Consider the following 15,659-nt stretch of genomic DNA (forward strand, 5'->3'; position numbering starts at 1 on the left):
AGACTAAACGTCTCAACATAAAGGATGCTTATGTAGTTTTTAGTGATAATTAATTATCAACTTTAGTGAATGACAATCTTTGTTTGTCCAGTAATTACTTGATACAAACATTGAGTTCTTGGGTGGGTAGGGATGCTTATGGATCATATATGAGACAACTAAATGCATTGAAACTCAGGCAACCAACCAAAGAGAAAAAGCTTATATCAAATCCAACTTAAGAAGCACATTGTCCAATTGGTGTTTTCTTTTTCTAATGTTTGTTCAAAAGATAATAACGTCATTAGATCTTCTTTCAGTTTCTTTTCTCTATTTGCTTATTGAAAAACAATTATTTCATGGCCAAAGAAAACCAACACCGGTTTTAAAGATCGGTGGCCCGAAAAGTGCATGCTCGTCGACCTATTTTCATTCTGTTTTCACGACTTGCAGCGTCGCGCCAAACACAAGCACCATGAACAACATTCTACACCATAAATTTTATGGTGCCTATTGCTTTCACCCTTTTGCTTAATTTAGACGAAAAGCAAACGCGGAAAAGGGGACCTTTTAACTGTTACTGTCTCTACATAATGTAGAGTTTTAAGAAAATATGATGCAGAAAACCCCAGAAAAGAACCCATTATTTTGAAATCGTGGAACGGGTAAATTTTTTTGGCTTAAAATCTGGACAGGTGATTCACGTTTAAATGTTTCTATATACAAGCTACAAGTAAGGGTGAACACGAGCCGGGTCGAGCCCGAGTTCAGTCAGCTCGAGTTTGGCTCGACTAATGAAAGCTCGAGCTCGAACTCGAGAATAGCTCGATGGAAGTAGCTCGAGCTCGACTCGGCAGTTACGTGTTGAGCTCGAGCTCGACTCGATTAAAGCTCGACAAACTCGTTTGAATTGAATTGATATTCATTGTTATGTTTTGAGCTTTAGCTCGACTCGATTAAGGCTCGACAAACTCGTTTGAATAGAATTGATATTCATCGTTACTTGTTGAGCTCGAGCTCAACTCGATTAAGGCTTGACAAACTCGTAAACTCGTTTGAATATATCGACTTGATGAAGACTCGACGAACTCGATTAAGGCTTGAGTTTGACTCGGCAGTTACATGTTGAGCTCGAACTCAACTCGATTATTTGAATGGGTCGACTCATGAACTCGAGCTTGACTCGTTAAGCAAATGACTCGGATCGAACTCGTTCACGAGCCGAGCTTTAACGAGTCGAGCTTGACTCGTTGTTCACCCCTAGCTACAAGGTACTTGATTAACAGTCAAATGCTTATGGTGGAAGCTAGAAATGTTTTTTTCACGAGGCACAAAATATACAACTAACAATTTTTCTGTTGGCTTTGGAACAGTGACCCGGATCTTGTGGGGCTGTCCTATATAATTAGACCCAAATTGACTGATATAAAACATGTAAATTCAAAGTTTCAAATTGAACTTCATACCTATCTCTGTCTACCCCTGAAGATACCCTCTCATACCCTCAAGGTTCCGTCTTTAGCCTAGCTAGTCTGGTTGATGAGCAGGTCAAAAACCTATCGTCAGTTCGACATTTCGATTATCATGGGTCTTAGGCTTCTGCAGGCAAGTTGGCTCTCTTTTTCTCTTTGTCCTGCTCTTGATATTTCAAAGAAGAAAGAATCGAACACTCGACATGACAAGGTTTGAGAAAGACCAAGGCCTTCTTTCATTGAGATTCCAAAGAAGAAAAAAGAATTGAACACTCGACAAGACAAGGTTTGAGAAAGACCAAGGCCTTCTTTCATTGAGATTTCAAAGAAGAAGGAATTGAACACTCGACAAGACAAGGTTTGAGAAAGACCAAGGCCTTCTTTCATTGATATTTCAAAGAAGAAGGAATTGAACACTCGACAACACAAGGTTTGAGAAAGATCAATGCCTTCTTTCATTGAGATTTCAAGGAAGAAAAAAGAATTGAACACTCGACAAGAAAGGTTTGAGAAAGACCAAGGCCTTCTTTCATTGAGATTTCAAGGAAGAAGGAATTGAACACTCGACAACACAAGGTTTGAGAAAGACCAAGGCCTTCTTTCATTGAGATTTCAAAGAAGAAAGAATCGAACACTGGACAACACAAGGTTTTAGAAAGACCAAGGGGCCTTCTTTCATCCATGGCCGCAGTAAGTCTCCAATATTTTGAACAGCAGTTACAAGAGATGTTGGCCCTCTTTAAGACAGGGATCTAGAGACGAATTCACCAACGCTATGTTGATAAGGAAAAGAAGTTTACTTACTTCAGAAAGATAAAAAGCATGTAAAGGAAGTCCAGCTGAAGCGACTGCACTAAGTCTCGACGCTGTCATTTCGTTATTGACAAACTTTCCCATGTTCAGCACAAACAATAAAGTAACGACATAAAGAAAGTTCTTGTTTTAAAGATGAAGGTAATTTCCTAGCTCGGAAAAGGCCATCCCATCTTAAAGTCGACCTGATTGGCTACTTTCGGAATGCATCTAAATTTCCGCTTGCGTTGAAATTTGAATCCACCAAGTTAATGGCAGAACTTGCAAGCAAGGCCTATAATGGATAAATTCACTTAGACAAACTATTTCTAAGTTTGTCAACATCACTAGCTCGGTGCAGGAAGAGAGGAAGAGGAGATAATGGAGATAAGGTTTCCAATGGTAAATTTTTTCTGTCCAATTCAAGCAACTATTTATTGATAGGAGATGTCAATAGAGCGGATTGTAATCTGATATAATTTTAACTTTATCTCATTTTCTAGACGCTCACACGTTCGAATTGGAATATAAATTTAAAAAAAAAAGATTCTATACCAGATGATTAGTTTATGCCATATGCAAATGGGAAATGTAATTCACAAATCCAAATTTGTCTCTTAAATTCATGTTGACTTAAATCTAAATCTAATCCGATGTCATATTTTAACGTGAATCTGATGATGCTGATCTGATTTCTTAATTTAATGTTAATTTTTTTATGTCCAACTTTTCTAAACAGTTTTGGTCAGATATCTTATTCGAATTAGATTCATTCACATGTTTATTTATCTGTATAAAAATTGGAAATCTTATGTTAATTGTATTAGGGCGCCACAACAGGGTGGGAAGGCAAGTCTTGAAAAAAGGGCCTCGGTTTCTAATAACGATGATTGTTATATATTGCAAATGGTGGCATATGTTCTCTCAAATTAAAAGGCATAACCGTAAGTTCACCTCACCTAAATTAAAAGGCATAACCGTAAGTTCACCTAAATCCCAGTGTAACTCTAGACCCCGAGCCTCTCATTCACAGAGTGGGATTCACTGTCACTCACATTTGCTAATCCCGGAGCCTCTCATTCACACAGTGGGATTCACTGTCACTCACATTTGCTAACTTTGAACTTGGTGGATATATCTTATATCTAGGGGTGAACACGAGCTGAGTCGAGCCCGAGTTCAGTTAATTCGAGTTCAGATTGACTAATGAAACCTCGAGTTTGACTCGCTCAAGCTCGAGAATAACTCGACGAAAGCAGCTCAAGCTCGACTCAGTAGTTACGTGTTTAGCTCGAGTTCGATTTGACTAAAGTTCGACAAATTCGTTTGAATATAATTGATATTCATTGTTACGTGTTGAGTTCAAGCTCGAATCTATTAAGGCTCGACAAACTCGTAAACTCGTTTGAATAGATCGACTTGGTTAAGGCTCGATTGAGGATCGAGATCGACTTGACAGTTATTTATTGAGCTTGAACTCAACTCGATTATTGAAACGAGTCGACTCATAAACTCGAGCTGGATTCGTTAAGCAAATGACGAACTTGAAGGATATATCTCCTTTATTCAAAAGCACCTTGTGGGATTGGGGGGCTTAGCTCTTGGGTAGTTGACACGTGTACTGTGAAGGCAACGTGAAAGCATGTCCCATCCAAATCGGGCAAAAAAGGGAAAAGGGTTAGTGGTTGCTTATGCCAAATGGCATCTCTTTTTAAGGGAGACCAATTCAACGAAGCATCATAAATAAAGAGAAAATATCTCCCCATCCTTTCACCTGTCATGGCTTCTCACTCACTCCACAAGCCAAAACGCGTGATATTCTAAAAGCAATAACCCCAGTAGTTCTTCTTTTATCTTTTATAAGATTGTGATGCATTTTTTATAGTTTTTACAAGATTAATATTGCGAGCCTCTTGTTTACACAAAAAATTAAATTAAATATCACACTTTAGAATATGAACCAATCCAAAACTTTATAAGGAATGTTCCAAGAAGCATTATTTCTACGGAGATTATTAATTCCTTTGGTATGAAAGAGAGAAATCGCATGTAGCGCATGGCAACACCAACCTACTGCTCACAGTAGCTTCTTCAAAAACTTCAAGCTATTTCTACTTAAAATACATTCTTAATAGACTGGTTGGTCTAATCAAAGCGATTAAGAATCTTCCTAGGCTTCATCTTTCCAAAGTTTATGAAGATGTTTATCCAAAACTTCTCTCTCTTTCTCTCTCTCTCTCTCTTTCTCTCTCTCTCTCTCTCTCTATATATATATATATATATATATATATATATATATATATATTCTTCTCGTATTGTTATTGTATTCATCGTGAATCTGACCAAACTCTTAAAGGGAAGAGGCTGCGGATACATGTCAAGATTTCATTTCAAGGAAGCAACCTGGTCGCCATTTTCAGAGAGTCGGAAAGAAACATAGATTTTCTTGCTTCTCCCGGGCGAGTGAATTAGCTGGCTTCAAAGTTGACCGGACATCACAAAGTTTGAAAATATGTGCCGAGTCTTTTTTTTAAAAATAATTTTATGAGAATTATTTATTTTTTTCAAAAATTATAAGAGGTGCCAGTCTATATTTATTTACAAAATTAAAGTGGGCTGAGTCTTTTAAAAAATTATGTAGAAAATTGTTTTTTTTTTTTAGCAAAATCACAGGCCAGAAAATTGAAAAACATGAATATGTGAGCAGTGACGTTGCCAAAAAATTCAAGTATACGGGGATATATTAAAAAGGAATTCTGCAAGTCAAAATGACCATGCAACCTTCTACCCTCATATTTTAAAAATTTAAAATTTACACATTAAATTTTTTAAAAATCTGAATTTGACCTCTGTTGAACTTTTGAAAAATTGGTATTGGGCTTTGTAAAGAACTTTCAAAGGTTCTATCTATTGTGTCGTGTTTCCATTCGGTGGCCCTAAAGGCGAAATCATGACTCTTCTGCCCCTGTCCATGCCCCTATGGGCTCCGCCTCTGCCTATAAACATTCAGTCAACTACTACTACTCCTCGATTTTTCGAGCAATCCAGCCTAATAGAAATCGAGCAACGCTTGCGTTGGCCTTTACTTGTCTTCGATGCGAGACACTTTTCAAACCTGACTGGCCCAACCCACTGTACAATTAATTAACCATATATACTTGTTGTTTCCATATGGACCATTTTCAAAATTGACCCAAGCCTCATAAAGCACTTGGATGATTTTATTTGACATGAATGATTTCCATCTTCAGCTTTCATTGGTACAGATCTCTCTCTCTCCGTCTTGCTCATCCAAAACCCAAAAAGGTTTAAACAGTCCCCAAAAGGCATAAACAGTAACGAGTTCCTTTCATGTAGCCTGCAGCGACTTCTAAAAACATACCTAACTTATTAAATATAAATTTTGGAATCCCCCTTTTAATCATGGATGTAAAAGGTTCCAATTTATCTTGACATAAAGTAATCGAATCCAAATCTATTGATCAGTGCAGTTCCTTCATTCGAACTAAAATTGTACATACCAAATCTTAAGCCAGCCAAAACTAAAATTGTATGAGATTCTATAAGTTCAACTATACCACGTACATTCTGCCTTAAGGACCATCGCATAACTAGTCGGGCTGAGGGCTTGTAAACAGGCAGGTCTTAGTTCGATGCTCGAGAACACTATGCCTTGGCATCTTAAGTGATCCCACTTTTTTTTTATTACCCAAGGCTTCGATACATTTAGAAATCGAGAAATATCTACCGAAGCTATTGCAATCAGAGAACAATTAGTCAATCTGGATTTGCGAATCATTGTAGATCGTTCATTGGTAGAATGGAAGGAATTGGGAGAAGAAGGATCAACCGGGAATGATTGGGAAGATAGAGGAGCAAGATACCTAAATTGAAGGGTGTATAGTTGTCATTGTTATTACCAACACAATCCAGAACCCGAAAGGCAGGGTGAATGAAAGGGCGGCCTCTTTTCTCTGTAGTGGGTTATCAGCTTCTCGCTCTAAGGCAGTTAATATTTAGTTCAACTAACCTTTTATTTAAGATATACTGAACCAAACACAAAAAAAAAAAAGTATAGTTTTGAGCTCATAGGGTGGTGTGGATGACAAAGTAGGGCGCGTGGCAGAAGCACGCGGGTCTCGATTGGCCAGCCACCAATGGCATAAGAGCAACACACCACGTATCTCCGTTGTTGTTAGCGACACGTTGCCCCGCACCCCACCCCCACAATAATACACGTGGCTGTTATTCATTGGGTGGAACTATTTGACATGACTTCTCTTTTGTGTCATTGACCGCATAGCCACGTGTAAGCTGGTATAGGCATTTGCCGATGCAGCCACAAATTTCATGTTTTTACCGTTTCTAGATATTGATGCCCTCAACAATTTCCACATTTGTATGTATAGATGCCCTTAAGAATCTAAAATTTGCGTCGATCAGTGCTCTTCAGCCAAAAAATGCCTCTTAGAACTTTGAAATCATGTCTTTTCGATATCAATCAGACTGAAACTGATCATCCATGACGAAAACATTTATTAAAGAAAGCTGACTTCTGCTGGGAGTTGGTTGGTTTCGGATTAATGGTTGAGTCAGAAAGTTTTAGCTGAGGAGCACTTATATAAAATTGGGTCGGGTTGCGGCACCACATATCATTGGTCCCAGCTCCGCCACTGATCTAGATCTGGGTCACATTAATTAGCCAATATCTTAACCAACGCTTCCAAATACAACATCTGTTTAAGATGTAATGACCACTCGGATCCGGCTTGAGTGAACCGGGGCTTTAAACAAGTCTTAAATTCTCAGTTACAACAGGATCCAAATTGAGTTTTGAACATGGATCTAACTTTTTGAAGTGAAACCCATCGTAGATCCACTAAAGGCATACATTTATATTCAATCTACCTACTACCATTTTTGCTTTAGTTTAGATTGTGAATCATTAAGGGGGGGGGTGAAAATACAGAAATTTTTTCTCTGGCTTCTGAATTTGTGAGAGACCCTCAAATTCAACTAGTTAGCCCCTTTAATGCTAATTGTTGATTGGGCAATCAGACAAATACATGATCCACATTAGTGTTCTGGTAGGGGCCTCTTACATATGAGACGTGAAAGTAAAAGCAGCCATAGTCACATGGAATGGCCGTATAAAGGCATCTGCCTCCTCATAAATAATGTGGATTCGAAGTCAGAAGCAAAAAGGTGGATACTGTGGAATATCGGTGGAGCAATCAGGTTTTCTTTAACTATTGAATTGCTTTTCTGAAAAGGTATCCCCATATTTTTTGTAATAATCAAAAAGAAAAATTGCACTAAAGTTTTAAAATGTACATGATTCTCCGACAGGACCTCATGGGTTGTTTAAGCATTATGACTTCTGAGTCTTCTGTTCATTCATAAACTCTGTTGCTACTTTTAGGGGAAAAGAGTGCCGCCTTCACTTGTGGAGAACAGAATTCTTAGCTTTATTCTAAATGCGTTTCCAAGAAAACCCAGAAATCAAACCTGTTTTAGGAGCAACAACAAATTTCAATTTCCAAGTTATTTCAACTGGTTGGACTCTGATCACGGGGAAGAAGATATTTTCTCTGTGCATCGATGAAGAGACATGTGAATGTTTTGTTCCCGATCAAATACAAATTGTAGTTAGATTTAGATTATTGTTAGTTTTGAGTTGACAGCATCCATGTACAGATTTAACCCAAGCACAACATCCTTCTTGTTTTCTCTTTTTTCAGCTCCTTTAGTTTACGTATCTCACATGCGAACGCAAAACTATATGATGCACCAAGTTGCGTTTTGGATGAGTTCTTGATTCTCCAAGTCGAATTGTAACATTCACAGCTACCATTTTGATAATTGGTGAAACAGAACTCTGTGTAAAAGCATGATCGGTTGACACAGTAAACTGTTGGAGTTGCTTGGCTATTTATGCTCAGTTGTTATGTGGACTACAACATTCTTCTGCTTCCGAGTAGTTCAAGGGTAAGATCCTTGACTCCCCAATGCTGAATTCTCAACCTCTGACCCTGATTTGTGACTGCAGTTTCTTAAGTGACTCGTATAATCAATGCTTTTGCTTCTCATTTCTTATGTGCAGTTTTCATGGCACGTTCTTTTCTATTCTTTCTTCTCCTTCAATAAGATTTGAGGCTTTATCAAGAGTTTAGCCCGACAAATAAGGTGCACTGCAGAAGACTCTGCTTACAGTTGGCTCCTGTTCTATTAAGGTCCTATCCTATACTATTGAAAAAATAATTATATATATATATATATACATATATATATATAATTATTTATTTATTCTCTCTCACATGTGACTGCTGCTGCTGCTCTAAGTGCAGAGCTCCAATTTCGGCTTATGAATTGGAACCCTTTCCAGTGGAAAGGGGCAAGGGCTCTTCTGTGATCCCGGTGACAGCTGACGACATGGCACTGGACTAACATCACCGGACACACCATGAACATCAGTGCAGTTCCATGCTGGTGGCGTTTCACACTTTCTTGGTGCTAGAGAAATGGTCACATTAGAAATGCAGATTCCAGTGTATGGTGCACTCTGAATCCCTTCCATCTTTGCGGCCATAGTTGCGTTCTCGACGACCATGTTGCTGAGACTGATGCCATTGACAACGGGAAGAGCTTTTGGATTGTACTTATCATCAGCATGGTCCTTGTAGAATCCCTTGCTGTTGAAGGCATACTTCATGTTCTTCATGGTCATGCCCCTAACGTATATCCCCCTCACAAAGCCACCTCTGCCTGGTGCACTCTTAACTCTAACCCCAACCTCCGAGTCGATTGTTGTAATATCTTCAGCAAAAACATTTTGAATCCCCCCTGACATCTCACTGCCAAGTGCAATTACAGCACTTGTTGGGGAGATGCAGGTGAGACCCTTAATGTAGATGTATTCACTTGGCATGTTGACGCGAATCCCATACTCATCCCACCCACTCTTGATTGCAATGCAATCATCTCCAGAGACTATGTAGCAGTCCTGTATCCATACCTGGGAGCAGGAATCTATGGAGAAAAAAGGAAACCAACAAAAAGAGTGAAATAAGTACTGTGGAGCGGTATCTGAACAGAAAATATTGCTGCATGTTAGGTTCAGAGAATTTAATATGCAGCAGAGCTGAGAAAATGATTAAGAAAGAAAGATGTAGATCTGCTGCATACTAAATGCTTTCTGCAAGAAGATAGAGTGAGGATTCAAAGACTATTATATCATCATTCAAACCTACCTGGATCGATGCCATCAGTGTTTGGTGAGTTCACTGGTGCGAGAATTGTGATGCCTTGAACGACAATATTCCTGAAATTTTTAACCTTGGTTAATTTACAGATAATCAAGTTTTAGAACTTTGGGGCCTAGTTGATTACCAGAAGCCAGAGACAATGAGCTAATCAGATTTCATAGGCTTCACCTAAATCCAACTAATCAGATAGAAACTGGATAGTAATAGAAGGTGAGTGAGAGACAGCTTAGCAATGCCCAAGCTACTCCACTCCATTTTTTCATCTATCAGTCCAATCCCTGATTTTCAAGGTTAAACCTAAACCTGCTTCTCTGTTCCTGCAATATCCTGGTCTTAGCAACCTATTTAAGGCTCTGTTCCCACAATAACTTTGCAGATTGTATAATCTGTTTCCTCAATTGTCTTGATCATCTGATCTGGATTTTTACAAACGCATGGCTACCGTGGTTGATCTTCGTGAATTTGTGTACTGTATTCACTTTTTAAACAACTACATGCACCACATATGTACAAAGTACAAACATTTATAGCGAGTGAGGAGCAGAAGAAAAGAGAGAGAGAGAGAGAGAGAATGCAGACCTGCTGTAGACAGGATGAACGTTCCATGAAGGAGAGTTGAGGAGTGTGATGTTTGATATGACAATGCCAGTGGTATACACGAACTCTATGAGATATCCTCTTGTATACTTGAGCTCTTTCTTATGAAACTTATCCCACCAAAATTCACCCTGCCCGTCGATCGTGCCATTGTTGCCTTAAATCAACAAAAGATGCCATAAACAAATATTTTATTGTTTGCCAAGCATGTTTTAGAATAAAGATGAAGTCCTAGTGGTAATAAGAAGTGGATATGGGTTTTGACATTGCTAAACAACAATTAATTTTTCTGTATTCATCTAAAAATGTCAGTTTACTTCCATCAAGTTCACTGTTGAATGGCATTGAAGATTACCATTTTGAGCTCCTCAGGAAACTTCAGGCACCAATTTTAGACAACACCAAGTTAAGTTAAACCTATCTTTTATGGTGCTTCGATCATGTTAATGTTAACTTACTTCAAGGAAAATATTGAAGTTGTTTTTCCTTTTGCACTTCTTGTTCTTTGCTGAATGGCATTAAGGGTTCTTTCCGCGTCGATGTCTTAGAAGAACATGGCAGAACATGTCCTTTGCAGACGAAGGTTAACATCAACGATTCTCATAATAATGTAAAATTATATTTAGAATGCCATATGTCAACTATGGAAGAAAAAATCTTCATTGAGCTTGAAAAAAGAATGAACAGTACCTGTGATAACCACATCTGTAAGGTTCGTTCCGAAGATGAAGTTGCTGTATCTGGCACCAGGAGCATCCCTTCCCCTCCCATATGAAGGCAAGGGATCTATAAGGGGCCATTCGTTCATGTCCTGTCATTTGGTGGGGATAAGAATTTCAATCATTCCTTACTTTCCAGGTGAATAAGTAATAATATCTAACCATGAATCAAATAATAAAAGTTTATGTTTCTCTCCTAATTAAAAGTCACATTCACCAAGATTGCCATGCTCTCTCTCTCTCTCTCTCTCTCTCTCTCTCATATTCATTTCCCTAATGTTTAAAATCACCTGGAAAGTTCTAGATCTAACTAAATGAAGTTGTAGCAATAAACTTTGAAAAATTGATGGTTTGAGAAATAGAAAAACCAGAGTGAAATGCAATTAGGAAAAAAATAACAAACAAATCGGTAGATTTGAGTTTTAGTCTACCAGGTTAATAAGGGACACACAGACCTAAAAAAAATTATTAAAGTGTTTCTTTATGCAATCTAACCTTATGGATATGATCTTAAGAGTGATTTGATGAGGAACATATATTAAGTTAGACATTTTTTTCTTTAATTATGTTTTCTTGATAATGAAAAATGAACTGCTCTTATAGCATCAAAATCTTGATAGTAAAACATCAATGTTTTCTTTACAAAAATAAGTTGAATTAATACATTATTTACATTGAATTACTATTGATCAACATGTTAAGGTGTTCACACTGTGTTTACAATATTTTCTAACACAAAATTAAGAGGTCTGTTACCTTAATGGTTTGTTTTTTACCAATTACTCTCTCTCTCTCTCTCTTTCTCTCTCTGTCTATATATACATATATATATATACACACACACACACACTCACGCTAAATAGAAAAAAAATGATTTCAGCCCTTGATATTTTAGAAACCAATGGTTGAAAGATAAACAAGGAAAAAAATGTGCATAAACTGATACTAGATGACAAAAAATGCACCATCACTTTTTCTTACTGTTGTTATTTTTCAAGTTAAAAAATACCATAGGCTGAGATTGTTTTTTATCTGTTTAACATCTAAGTGTACAACTTCTATCAATATATATATAGATACTAGAGAACAAAAATGCGTCGTCACCTTTTTCTCATTGTTTTTTCTAAGTTGAAAAACATATGTTTTTAATCTGTTTAACATCTAAGTGTCTAACACACACACACACTATATATATACATATATATGAAATCTTTCAAACGGAAAAGAACATGAGACTAGAACCAGCAATCAAACCCAGAGTCCGAAACCCACCTGAGAGGCAAGGAGGACGGCATCCCGATCAAGGAAAAGAGTGAAGTTGCTGGTGAGGTTGAAGCCTCCCGTCAGCCACCTTCCCGGAGGCACGTACAGCAGCGCCCCTCCCTGTGCCGAGAATTGGCTGAGGTGGGCGACCGCGTCTCGGAAGGCCTTCGTGTTCGACGTGGACCCGTCGCCCACCCCACCAAAGTCCTTTATCGATGCTCTGTGCGCTCGGCATGACGGTGCATAGTGCGCCAACGATGTCGCCGGAGCTGGTGCACCCGGCTGCTTGCACTCACCCATCACGCAGAGAAGGCGAAGCGCTAGCGCCGTCACCCATGCCAATTTCATCAAACCCTGAAAGAAAAAATTCCGATGAGTTTTATGTAGAAGGCTTCCTCATAGAGAAATGAAACTTCTTATGCTCTCCCACCCTTATTCCCTTCCACAATAATCCACTAAAATGGATTCCATACGTGTATAGCGGAAATTCATGCGCAGAATTGGTGATTCTTGGCACATTGAAGTATGGAAAACCAAAAGAAAAGAGAAAAACAAATGTTAAAAGAGAAAAACAAATGTTCTTCAAAACAATATGATCTAAAAAAAAAAAAAAAGCAGACTGAATCTGCGTTACGAAAAGATTCGCACCCTGCAAATGTAATATACGTGATCTGTTTAAAGATCCCCGGCGTTTGAACCACCAACAAATAAAATAACTCGATAGTTGATGAACCATCTTCAGATTTTAATAACCTTTCGAGAAATCTTGTGATTAGAGAATTGAATCTCATCCTGAATCAAGCATACTGAATCTACCTATATGTCACAAACCTAAACGAAAGACATCCAGAATTCTGGCAACCACAAAAACAATAGTAATTGCCAAGAAAACAAGAAAATGTGGATGCATATATATATATATATATATATATATATAGAGAGAGAGAGAGAGAGAGAGATTTACGTTATTGGAGTGAGGATCCATGGTTGTACCAACAAGTGTGGAAGCCATGAAAGAAGAGGCCCTGTTTATATAGATGCTTACTCCCTTGAGTCCTGGTCCTCCAATTTTTTGGGGAGACCAATTTCTTCGCTTAAAATGATTCTACGAACCGAACGTTGGTTGGTTTTAGATTTCCAAAGATGGCTCAATGTGGTCGTGAAGTCGGAAAACTTAATAATAGGGTTCTCTAGATAAAAATTAGTAAACTTCTCAACTACAAAACCTACCTTTGTACGAAACTTTGAAAATCAGACCCGTAGGAATAAGTGGCCTCATTTAAAAATCTATCAGTTCACAGTTTATGCTATGAAACTGCCCATCCGTGAGAACGTTTTTCTTATCCTCCTCCGCTAAATATTTAATTAAGGACGTTACAAGTGATCTTAAAATAGATAATGCTTAGTGCCAAGAAGAGGAGATATAACGGAAACAAATTTCTACAAAACTATCCATCATCCGAACTCCAGTTGAAGAAAATGTTTCACTCACTAGAATTCTTTTCCCCTTCCTGCCAAACAAAGAATGAAAGAAAGAAAAAGGAGCTGTCATTTTGGAATTGCATATTTGCCTTAATTTATTTGAGCTAGTTGATTAATTTCTCTTGTTGTTCCCTTCTTCTTTGAAGTGAGTGGGGAATCTTATACCATCGATTTATGGTTCACGCAAACAGTAAAATTGTGTTGGTTCTTTGTTCCATCTTCAAGTCCAAATTATGCAACTGCAACGTCCACGACTCACTTTATTTGCGAACTTACTCTTAGATTACCGGAGTATTTATATTCTAAACCATTTAATCCCCGGCGTTTTTTTAATCTGGTTGAATGCTAAATCTCATTGATTTACGATGTGGGATTTGATAAGAAAATTAAACTTTGTGCTCTTAGAACACGTAACTTCAGATGAACACATGGTCCAAGAGTACAGTAGTTGGATATAATCACATCATATTTCTCGAAATAAGAATATGGGATTAAACATATTGTAGTAACAATATCGTATATCTATCAGACTTTTGATTAGATGGATCCTGTTTTCTCTTTTTTATGACATTTTTAATGCTAAAGCAGTGGATTCCGATGTCCCCGCTCTTTATTGAGGAGAGAGATGCATACGATATTATGATTATCTGCTGCCCATATTGTAATGCACTTAAAATCTGACATCCCCATCAAGGCTCCTGCAATTTAGAAAAAAGTGAGCCTTGAAGTGGTTTTCGATACTGTCCTCAAACCGAATCTACATTTGATTACTCGGTTTGGTAGTGCAAATCAGGATTTAATTAATAAGCAGCTATACCCAATTGGAATCAGATTCGGAAAAGGAATTTGCTGTCTGCTGAAATATCAACCTGAGAGTACAGGTAAAAGTCAGAAACCAACGCTAGCTCAGATTTAGAAATAACTTAAAAGAAGAAACCTAAGAGGTGGTTTGGTAGTATGGATATTATATAAGTGTTTCATGAGTATATCATAAAGATTGGAGGAGACTCATGAAACACAAAAACTAGGTGAATAAGAGTTTACTCCGATCTCTATGTCAGATTCATGATACACTTTGTGAGTGTTCCATGAATCTGCGGTAAAGATTAAAACAGATTCATGGACACTTAATTCTAGTGTCTCATGCATTCTAGTGTCTCATGCATGAATCTACTTCAATCTAGTGTCCACAAGTATAACCCAATCTTTAAAGCAGATTCATGAAGCCCTGATAAAGTGTTCCAACTACCAAACGATCCCTAAAGTATAATTTACGAAAATTCAACGAAGGGTTATAAGTTTCACCGGTTACAAGTTTCACCACTAGTTTACTAAAAGGTTTTCATTATCATTTGTAGAGATTTCAACGAAGATTTTAGGTTTTCGACTGAAAGCAGGATTTCAATATGAATGTGTCGCCTATAGCATCTTTAATTCGTAGATTTGATGCCAGAAACCTCAATTTTCCCTTGTCAGATGTTTATATAAGCGACAGTTTTCTCGAAAATGTAAGCTTGTATGTCTGTAAGTAGCTTGTCGATATGCGATGAATTTGACGAGCCTAGATAGCAGAGTGGTTTATGAGCCTGAGTTCGAGCCATGAGCTTCTTGGTTTGTTTCTCAACACTGCTGATAGGAGATGAGGACGGCCCTGTTTCGAGTCTGGAGAGATGCTACTACTAGATACAGGAGCAACCATTTAGTCGCAGAATTGCAACCAAGAGAGAGTCTGACATTAGGTTGAAATCTCAATGGAATTCTACCTACTTGACTAAGTGATTTTGGACTGGAGACTTTCAAGTTAAAGGAGGTCAAGAGTCTAATATTCGAGTCACATTTATGTTGACCTGCCATCGTCTAGTTTTCCTTTAGATGTCGATGGGAGTTTGAAGAAGATGATCTTACTTTTTATTGCATAGAGTTATCAAATCAGAAGTCCTATTTTCCCGTCAATTTCGCTTTGATTTTTACCAGCTTCCGCGGCTTCTGATGCTTTTTTCTCCGGCACTATCACATAGTCTTGCTTCCAAGGCCTATACGAGAGGATGATTCTCTTGAGTTTTGAACTTTGGCTGTCTTTTTGACAGACG

At 37.9% G+C, this 15,659-nt stretch overlaps 1 protein-coding gene across 1 annotated transcript; it reads right to left on the reverse strand.

Annotated features, from left to right (window-relative positions):
* Positions 1 to 7,874: 7,874 nt before the first annotated feature.
* Positions 7,875 to 13,163, reverse strand: LOC116247177 (probable polygalacturonase). Its single transcript, XM_031619188.2, has 6 exons — positions 13,052 to 13,163; positions 12,097 to 12,441; positions 10,796 to 10,916; positions 10,088 to 10,262; positions 9,494 to 9,564; positions 7,875 to 9,272 (listed from the first exon to the last, which is right to left on the reverse strand). Exons 1-6 carry the CDS (start codon positions 13,097 to 13,099, stop codon positions 8,581 to 8,583), a joined length of 1,452 nt encoding a protein of 483 aa, XP_031475048.1. The 5' UTR covers positions 13,100 to 13,163; the 3' UTR covers positions 7,875 to 8,580.
* Between the last annotated feature and the right edge of the window lie 2,496 nt (positions 13,164 to 15,659).

This window comes from Nymphaea colorata, chromosome 2, assembly GCF_008831285.2.
Source record: "Nymphaea colorata isolate Beijing-Zhang1983 chromosome 2, ASM883128v2, whole genome shotgun sequence".
NCBI classification, from domain to species: domain Eukaryota; kingdom Viridiplantae; phylum Streptophyta; class Magnoliopsida; order Nymphaeales; family Nymphaeaceae; genus Nymphaea; species Nymphaea colorata.

Coding starts and splice junctions, on each gene's coding strand:
- LOC116247177 (XM_031619188.2), bottom strand. CDS start 13,099: ATGGCTTCCACACTTGTTGGTACAACCATGGATCCTCACTCCAATAAC. Junction 12,442..13,051: donor TGGATCCTCACTCCAATAAC/GTAAATCTCTCT, acceptor TTTTTCTTTCAG/GGTTTGATGAAATTGGCATG. Junction 10,263..10,795: donor TACAGATGTGGTTATCACAG/GTACTGTTCATT, acceptor TGTTGATTTAAG/GCAACAATGGCACGATCGAC.